We start from the raw sequence: 9,810 nt of genomic DNA, 5'->3' as shown, positions 1-9,810 counted from the left end.
CCAGCAGTAATATTTGTAAAAAAAAAAATATATATATATATTATTTTTAGTTGTAAATTAATTTTAAGAAAATTAATCACCTAAAATGTAGAGATTGCATTAATTTAAAATGTCGAATAGATGATTGAGTGATATAAATAAAAGTAGAAAGGGAGCATTTCAGGACTTTGGCCCCATGGCTGGAATTGCTTAGGGTCCCAAAATTACTAATCCGCCCCTGGTTGAAACAAAGACTGTTACTCTGTCTTTCATCTATTTTTGTAGTCTTCAAAACGTTCATATTAGTTTTGGAGTGACTAAATAGTCATAATGTAATTATACTTGTCCTGCGTCATGCCGCATATGCAACTCAGAGAGCTGTACAATTGAAAATCTCAAATATAGGTAACATTTCTGGTTACTAGTAATCTTGTCCGTTTAAAAAGAAGGTAAAGAGAAGTGCTGGAGTTTTACCATTATGTGACTTTATTCATGTTTGAGAGATTAAAACAGGTAATGAGAGGAAATAAGCAGAGCTTGTTTGATAAGGGTTGGGCAAATGCCTCCCAGCGTTAGGCAGTAACATAGGAAGTTTGCATTGTGCTGTAAGCATAAATCTGTTGCAAATGTGAGATGCATTATGCTGCTTATAAAAGCAGTTTCATGGTAATACCAACAGACGGCAGTAGTTACTGCTTTCCGTCATTCCTTAATTTTTAAGATATTGGGTTTAGCTGATTGTGTGTGGTTACTTTTAAATCTTCGCATTTCCGCTTTAAAGCTCAACATTAATGGTTTGGATAATTATCAGAGCTGTTGCAGGCTGACCTCAAGCATGTTGTTAGATGGGATGTTAAGCTCGCTGTTAGAACCCACCAGTGTAGTGTTATGCAATAATCTGCTCTATGATTCACAAGGACTTACTGCCTGAAGTCTGAGCTGGTATAGTTTTCAGATGGCAGAGCAGAGGATTGGGAAATGATGCGGCACATTTTCGTATATTTAAGTTATGCAAGCATTTAAACCTAGGCGATAATGAATGGGAGACATGGGGGAGATATAGCAACACAGTTTATGATCAAAACATGAATTTCCTTTAAATAAAGATATTAGGCAAATTCTGTTGAAAATAAGGTCTCAATAAATGTTGGGAAAACAATTTTGTTTTCATAAAGTTTTGCAGAAGAATCTGTTTATTGCAATAAATGTTTGATTGTTATTTTATTATGTTTAAACATGAAAAATACAGACTTTGTAATGTTTATTAATCAGAACATTAGTGTTTTATTATTATACATTTATTTTAATTATATACTGATCATGATATGCTGATGGTTATTTTCTTGTTATTTCTGATAAATGGCTAGTATTTAAATCAAGATTCTATATTTTATTGAATTAGATTAAATAATAACTCTTTGAGCTGAAGTCATATTAAATGTTGTACTATATTATAATATTTAGATTGAAAGCTGTTGCATATTTTGAGATTTGCTTAAAACTGTATTGCTGTCTTTTACAGCTGGGGTGAACAATCCATCAAGAAATCAATTCTGCATTTATTCTGTGATTTTCAAAATGCATCACTTCTCACTCTTGAATCAATTCTGAGCTTTTAACAGCAGATGACACTAGGGTTAGGCTAGTATTTGGTTTTTAACCATATACTCAAACGCTCATGAGGTGGAGCTATTAACAAGATTAATGTAAACACAGCTCACTTGCAATACGCTTAAACCTGTCCTAACTTTATTAGAGATTATTTTAGGTTCAAGTGGTATTTGTAAGGAATTAGATGCAAGCACAGTATGGCTGTTTGTAAAGCATGCGGTGCCATCTGCTGTTAAAATCTTAGCTCAGAATCAATGCAAGAGAGAACAGTGATGCAGTTTAAAAATCTCAGAATCAATGCATTATTGATTTTTAGCAACAGCTCTACTGTCTTTATAGTATTATTTTTAAATATGAAGTGATGTAAAGTTAATGTAAAATAAATAAAAGTAAATAAAAATGCTCAACTATGTACTATTATCCAATAACAATGAATCAATAAAACATCAGAAATTTATGCCTTTTTTTTCTAAACTTTTACTGTACATTGTGCAGCAGATAATATCTGAGACAATGTTATCAATAAAAGTTTTATTGAAAAGCTATTTTCTTTATTAGTGGTGATTTATAGTCACTGACTAGTAATAATGAGTTGCCCTGATTTTCTCTTTCTTTGTGTTTGCTGTCTTGCAGGAATGCAAACTCTTGCCATTTCTAGACCAGATGCCAGAGACATCCTCCCCAAAATAACTCTTGTGTTCATGAAAGCACCGTTGGATTAACAAATACAAAACAAAGACCAAATAGAAATTCATCTGACAGATGCTTCCCTTTCCTTCAAGAAAGACAGCAAACCAAAGGAATAAGCGATTGTATATGCATTTGCTAGAATCTTTACTAAAGTAAGCAATTTGTAACTGTAATAATAACGTAAACATGTTAAAAACGGGACCAGCAATGGAGGCGGCGGATATTACAGTTGTTGCACTTTATTTTGTCCTTGTGCTTGTAATTGGGCTGCTCGCCATGTGGAAGGCCAACCACAGCACGGTCAGTGGCTACTTCCTGGCAGGTCGAACAATGAATTGGGTGGTGATAGGTGCCTCACTGTTTGTCAGCAACATTGGTAGCGAGCATTTCATTGGACTGGCTGGTTCCGGTGCAGCAAGTGGTTTTGCAGTGGCCGCCTGGGAGTTTAACGCCCTCCTGCTTCTGCAGCTGCTCGGCTGGGTGTTCATCCCAGTTTACATCCACTCTGGAGTTTACACCATGCCAGAGTACCTCTCCAAGCGCTATGGAGGCAAGCGGCTGAAGATTTACTTTGCAGGCCTCTCACTTCTACTGTACATCTTTACTAAACTCTCTGTGGATTTGTACGCGGGAGCTCTTTTCATTCAGGAGTCTCTTGGCTGGAACCTCTATCTGTCCATCATCTTGCTCATCAGCATGACTGCCTTGCTGACAGTGACCGGTGGATTGGTCGCAGTGATCTACACAGACACTCTACAGGCCGTTCTCATGATTGGTGGTGCGCTCACCCTTACCATCATCAGCCTGATCAAGGTGGGCGGTTTGGAGGGGGTGCGGGAAAAGTACATGGAAGCAGTTCCCAATGTCACAGCCATCCTGGCTAGCAGCAACTTCAGCTTTGAGTACAAAAACTCCTGTCGAATCTATCCCAAGCCAGATTCCCTCAAGCTCCTAAGAGGACCACTTGATGAGGACATACCCTGGCCAGGCTTCCTGTTGGGTCAAACACCCTCATCCATTTGGTACTGGTGTGCTGACCAGGTTATCGTACAGAGAGTGTTAGCCGCCAAGAATATCGCTCATGCTAAAGGCTCCACACTTATGGCAGGAGTGCTCAAGATCCTTCCCATGTTCATCATCGTTATTCCAGGAATGATCTCCCGGATTTTGTTTCCAGATGAGCTGGCATGCATTGGACCGGAGCACTGTATGGCTGTGTGCGGCAGTCAAGCCGGCTGCTCCAACATCGCCTACCCTCGGCTGGTCATGAGTGTGATGCCGGTGGGTCTCAGAGGCCTGATGATGGCCGTGATGATCGCCGCCCTCATGAGCGACCTGGACTCCATTTTTAACAGCGCAAGCACCATCTTCACTTTGGACATTTATAAAATGCTGCGTGCACGTGCCTCCTCACGGGAGCTGGTGGTGATCGGCAGGATATTTGTAATCTTCATGGTGGCTATCAGCATTGCTTGGGTGCCAGTCATTATTGAGATGCAAGGCGGCCAGATGTACCTGTACATCCAAGAAGTGGCAGGATACCTCACGCCTCCCATTGCTGCCCTCTTTCTGCTCGGAGTCTTCTGGAAACGCTGCAATGAGATCGGTGCATTTTGTGGTGGCATGACTGGCTTTGTGCTAGGCACCACCCGGCTTTTACTAGGCTTTATTTATCGTGAGCCAAAGTGTGATCAACCAGATGAACGTCCAGCTTTTATCACTCGTATCCACTACATGTACATCGCCGCCGGACTGTTTTGGCTCTCCGGGTTGGTGGCTGTGGTTGTCAGTCTATGTACTTCACCTCCAGATGAGGAGAGGGTCAAGCGGACCACAATGTGGGGCTTGAGGAAACTGAAGAGGCTTGTTGTGACTGAACGAGAGGAGATGTACAAACTCACTAATGGCAGTGGTAATGGTGTCCTTAAGAAAGATGTGCCTGAGGATGTCCAGAAGGAGAAATGCCTTGACGGGGCTGACATTAAACTTCTTCTGCCATCCCCCTGTGACCAAGATCCCACGACTCCCAACACAGAGGCATCCACACCAATGGAGCTATACGGCAACGGTCATGCAAAGCTTGTGAAAATGAATGATGAAAGCAAGTGTGATGATGAGAGCTGCCTGCAAGTGTTTGACTGGATTTGTTGTCACAAGGAAAAAACGTCTGTCGTCGAACCCAAATTCATTAAAGAAGATGAAGAAACTATTCGAGAAATGCTTCACGAACCTCCTAAGATCAAGCTGTTACTTAACATATGCCTGGTTTTGATCTGTTTGCTGGGTATTTTCATGTTTGTGTACTTCTCATTGTAATGTGTGATTCGTGCAGTACTTTAAGGCCTGTGTGAAAGTCGACACATTTATATGAACTATTTGTTAATACAAGCCGCCTAGGGTCTGTAATATTTACAGTGTGAGTTATCTTTCTTTTTATAACTTCCGTTTAGGGACTCTAAAAATGTCGAATCGTACTGATAGAAGTTATTTATTTTTTCTCTTCAGCTCTGTCACACCTTAAAATATTTATATTTGAACTGTTCTTCATGGCATTTTGATGACTAAATGCGTTAATGAAACAGTAGCATTTATATAGCTTAGAGTTAGTTGAGCTAAGCTAATGTAGGCTTGGCCTATACTGCTTTTTTCCTCTGTGAATTTTGCCTTAATATGTGCACTCCAAACCGAATTGAGGTCAGTTTTTTGCCTCAGGTTATTTCTGTTTCTTAGTGAATCTTTGATATAGTACTTAAATGTGTAAAGTTGTCTTTCATATAAGCAAATATATCATTGTAAGCACCGCCAAGTTTTTTTTAAAACTTGACCTCGTAAATTTGTCACCTGTATAACTGAAGTTGTGTTTCCAAAGTTTTGTGTGACAAAAATGAAAATAATTCCTTTTAAGAAAGAAATGGTTGGGAGTTTATTATGATGTAAAAGTTTTATTTAAAAAAAGTATATTTATTTTGCTTTAAAGTTGCCATGTCTCTAAGGTGTTGTACCATTGCTGTACGTTCACAAATAATTGACTGTTTGGTCCATTCATGTGAATTGTATCTGTAACTCTATGTGATTTGCTGTATTGTTGTTTTTTTGTTTGTACTTTATTTCTTTGACTATTGACTTTAGAGGTACTTTTTTTGAAAAACAAAACACCAATTGCCTTTTGTGTAAAGCAAACTCCACAAAGACACTGCTTTCAGCCTTCTTTTTGGGAATATGACATGATTTATGTGAAAAAAGATGTTATCATCACAACACAGATCACTCATAAAATGCAGCCACAGGTTTTGAGGATGTTACTAAAACCCTCACAACTATTTCCTGAAAGACTGCTGCTCGAGAACACTGTCAATTATTTTGAAATCTGATATTATGATATCTCAAAGTCATCAAGACTGGGATGTCCGATTCTGATTGCTGCGCAAAACAGTATCTTGTTCTTCTAGAGGAAGAATTTGAGTATAGCTGCAGTAACAGGCATTGCCTGTTGTTGATCTGCTGTTGAATGCTCCATTTGTTCAGACAAAGGGGAACTGCTGAGATGGCCTTAGTGAATATGAAATTGGCGAGAGGGATTTTCTATGCAGATGTAACTTTTTTTTCTTTAAGTGCAAACTCACAACATTGTTTTATTATCATCACAGTCTTTGTTGAATGAAAATCTGACCTAACGATGCAACAGAAATTCATTAATCAATTATCATAATAATAATAATAATAATAATAATAATAATAATAATTCCTCATATAGCGCTTTTTTAGACACTCAAAGTTCTTTATACATAGGGTCTCTTCATCCACCACCAGTGTGCAACATCCGTCTGGATGATGCGACGGCAGCCATATTGCGCCAGACCGCACACCACACACACCAGCTAATGTGAAGAGGAGACAGCGTGATGAAGCCAATTATCATATTGGGATGGTTAGGAGGCCATGATGGACAGAGGCCAGTGGCCAAATATTTGTCCAGGATGTCAGGGTTAAACCCCTACTCTTTTTTTGAAGGATATCCTGGGATTTTTAACAACCACAGAGAGTCAGGAACTCGGTTTAACGTCTCATCCAAAAGACGGTGCTCACTGAGCAGTATAGAGTTCCCTTCACTATACTGGGGCATTAAGACTCACACAGACCACAGGTTGAGCAGCCCCTGCTGGCCTCTATAACACCAAGAGATATTATTATTAATAGCTTTATTATCAAGAGTCATAATGTAAAGGGGCAACGCGTTAAAATAAATGTTAAGGGCCTTCCAAAAGTCATTATGATTTCCAATAACATGGACTGGGGATTTGTTTTAGGTCTGAATGTTTTCAATTGTAAATTAAAAATAGGCTTTTAGAGCCATTTTTCCACAGGTCATTTTTGGAAAAGAGATACATGAATAAAAAGAAAAAGTTACATATAGCTCTTTTACATATTTGCTTTCAAATCAATCAATTTTGTTTTAGATTTGTATGATCCTTGAGTGTTATTCAATGATTCCTATTTATTTCTCAGATTATATTATTCTCATTCATGGCAGTACTGATATATTGCACGGTCAATATTATGTTGGACCTTAATCACAAAGTGAATGAGAGCCATCTTTATTAGTCAAATTAAATTTACTTAAATATGAACGTGAAAATTTGATGAGCTGCTGTAACTGTGCGAGATAGATCCAGAATAACTGTTCTCATCCAAACCTGATATGAGATTACAAAATATACTGTGAGCACATTTTCATCAGTTTTGATTGCTGGCATTTGGATACACCACAAGATTCCAAACCAACATCCAAAGTTTTTGAATATTAATCCATGCATTTACTAGTGAAATGATGAGGTTCAGAACTTTTTTGAAGGCACTTATATGTGAATTTTAAAGCACTGTTATTTCATGTAATGTCACTCATTAATGTACTTGTTTCAACATAGCCTTTATGACAACAAAGGATTTTTGTTTATGTGGTTTTATCCATTTTATCTTTTACATTATTACTTAATTGACGTTTTTAGCAGTTGTTTCTGTTGTGGGATTTGGTTTAGAGTTTGTTCATCTCAGATTCCTTGTGTTGCAGAAATTGGGAGTTATCGGTTCATTGTGATGTTTTCCATGAGCTCTGAACTACATATAGAGTATATTGAAATGCGCAAATGATTTGTACATTGCACATTTGCTACTTTTATTATCAAAAGTTGCAGATGAATAAAAGACATTCATTTGAAAAGGACAAACTGTGTGAGCTTGGGTTATTTGACTATAAATTGTGTGTATCATGGAATCTTTAATTTTTCATATCAAAACCATGTTTTAAAGTCTTGTTTATCAGTCATCGATGGATTTGCGCTTCAGTGTTTGGACTTTTAACAGTGAAAATTAAACCACACCAAACTAAACTGAGTTTCAACTCTAATAACTGGACTGACACAGTTTCAGTTAATAATCTTCTATGTTAAGCTGCTTTGACACAATCTACATTGTAAAAGCGCTATAGAAATAAACATGAATTGATTTAATTGAATCATCCATTACTACATAATGCTTAAATCCCATTTTTGGAGTTTGTACAATATTCTGTCAAAGAACTTTCTCTTAAATGGAAGTTCTACTGATATAATAAGCTGATAATAATTCTACTATATAAAGACAGTTACTTAAATGTGTCCATTCCAACAATTGTTTTTGTTTTTTCTGGTGTGTGATGTGATACTGATAGTGTGTGCACATGGATAATCACACTAACAACTGAGTTTACATGGTAGCTGTGAGATTACGCTGCTGTTGAAATTTACATAATTATATAGACACTGATAATTTACTTCAAACACATGTAAATTTGAAAGTACATAATGGATTTCAGGTTATGCTGTGCAAAGCAAAGAGTACATTTCTGATTGGTGCAGACATTATACACTACCTTTAACATACCAATAATTATTTTGAGAGTATTTTTATTATAATTTTTTTTAGAAGTCATACTTTTTTCAACTAAATCCATGCTATATGTGATAAGTGAACTTGATATGAAAACTGCTTCGTTGATTTTATATATATATATATATATATATATATATATATATATATATATATATATATATATATATATATATATATATATATATATATATATATATATATATATATAATGACTTTGCTCAACATCACATAATCTTTCTTAATGTTAACTTGCACGTTCTAATGAATCTCTTCACATTAATAGCCTAATAATAAGCTGATGTTTACTTGCGCATACACTAACGTATTTGTTAATGGATTAGTCAACCTAGCAATGAACAACACATTTATTCAGCAATACTAAATCTCTGTAAACTTACAAATATAGCAATGTGTAGTTAATGCATTAGTTAACATGAACAAATAATAAACATTGACTCAGATTAAGTAACATGAACTTATACAACCTTCCTGTAAAGTCATAAAAGTACAAAAGTGTCAAGGTTTGACACTTAACTGACAATTAACAAAGCAAACTTGACTGGCAGGGAAGAGCAGGACAAGACAAGGCAGGAACATGACAGGAGGGAATGACGATAATGAACTGGCACAGGACAGCAGACATGCCAACAAACATCTCACAGCAATTTGTAACTTTGATTTAATGGCTAATTCGTATGAATTCTTATGATTTTATTCGTACAATTTAGTACGATTTGCTTATCCCCAGTGACGGTTGGATTTAGGGGCGGAGTTGGGTGCCACGCCTCCTTTTTAAAATCATATATTTTCAAACGACTGAACTTGGACAAATTCATACAATTTAACCACTAAACTGACAAAACGTAAAATACTTACATTTCCCCGTGAGATCAGGCTGGACATACAGGACCTATGAGGAGAAAAAGTCAAGAAATAAACAGGTGAAAAGAATAAACGGTATATATATATATATATTACATATATATATATATTATAATGCGGTAACAAGATGGGTGTGATGGACAATGGACCTTTTCACATTTCCGGTTTCTCAGTAGCGGAACATAAATCATTAATCTAGTTTTGAACTGAGAGAGTGTAGTGTATCTGTGTATCTGATTCTTGGACATTAGCAGGAAGGCTATTCCAGAGTTTAGGAGCCATATATGAGAAGGCTCGACTTCTTTTAGTGGACTTTGCTATTCTGGGTACAACCAAAAGGCCTGAATTTTGAGATCTTAAACAGTGGGTAGGATTGTAGCGAAACAGAAGGTCGGTTAGATGAACAGGAGCTAGACAATTTTTTTAAATGAATACTGTACTTAACAGGAAGACAGTGTAAAGAAAATACAATTAGGGTGATATGATTGTATTTTATTGATGTGGTAAAAACTCTGGCATCTGTACTTTGTAGTTTAGTTTTGTGTAACCTACAGAACTAGACTGAGAGACCAATTAAAGGCCTTTGCAGGTGTTTTGAGTTAATTCGCTGATTAGAGCGTGGCACCAGGTGTCTTCAATACTGAACCTTTTCACAATAATCTAAGTTTCTAAGATTCATGCTGCATCCCAATTCGCATACTTATACTACGCCTTAAAAGA

At 36.7% G+C, this 9,810-nt stretch overlaps 1 protein-coding gene across 2 annotated transcripts in view; it reads left to right on the top strand.

Annotated features, from left to right (window-relative positions):
- slc5a3b (solute carrier family 5 member 3b) overlaps nucleotides 1-7,505 on the top strand; it is a 9,091-nt gene extending 1,586 nt beyond the window's left edge. For both annotated transcript variants that reach the window (XM_056465525.1, XM_056465524.1), the window contains one exon: nucleotides 2,224-7,505. In XM_056465525.1, the coding sequence (XP_056321500.1) occupies nucleotides 2,467-4,596 (2,130 nt within the window). In that variant the 5' untranslated portion in view covers nucleotides 2,224-2,466 and the 3' untranslated portion in view covers nucleotides 4,597-7,505. The remainder of the gene's footprint in view (nucleotides 1-2,223) is intronic.
- Nucleotides 7,506-9,810: the final 2,305 nt, after the last annotated feature.

This window comes from Danio aesculapii, chromosome 9 (genome assembly GCF_903798145.1).
Source record: "Danio aesculapii chromosome 9, fDanAes4.1, whole genome shotgun sequence".
NCBI classification, from domain to species: domain Eukaryota; kingdom Metazoa; phylum Chordata; class Actinopteri; order Cypriniformes; family Danionidae; genus Danio; species Danio aesculapii.
The sequence above is the reverse complement of the archived record's forward strand: the minus strand, read 5'-3'. Positions and strand labels throughout refer to the sequence as shown.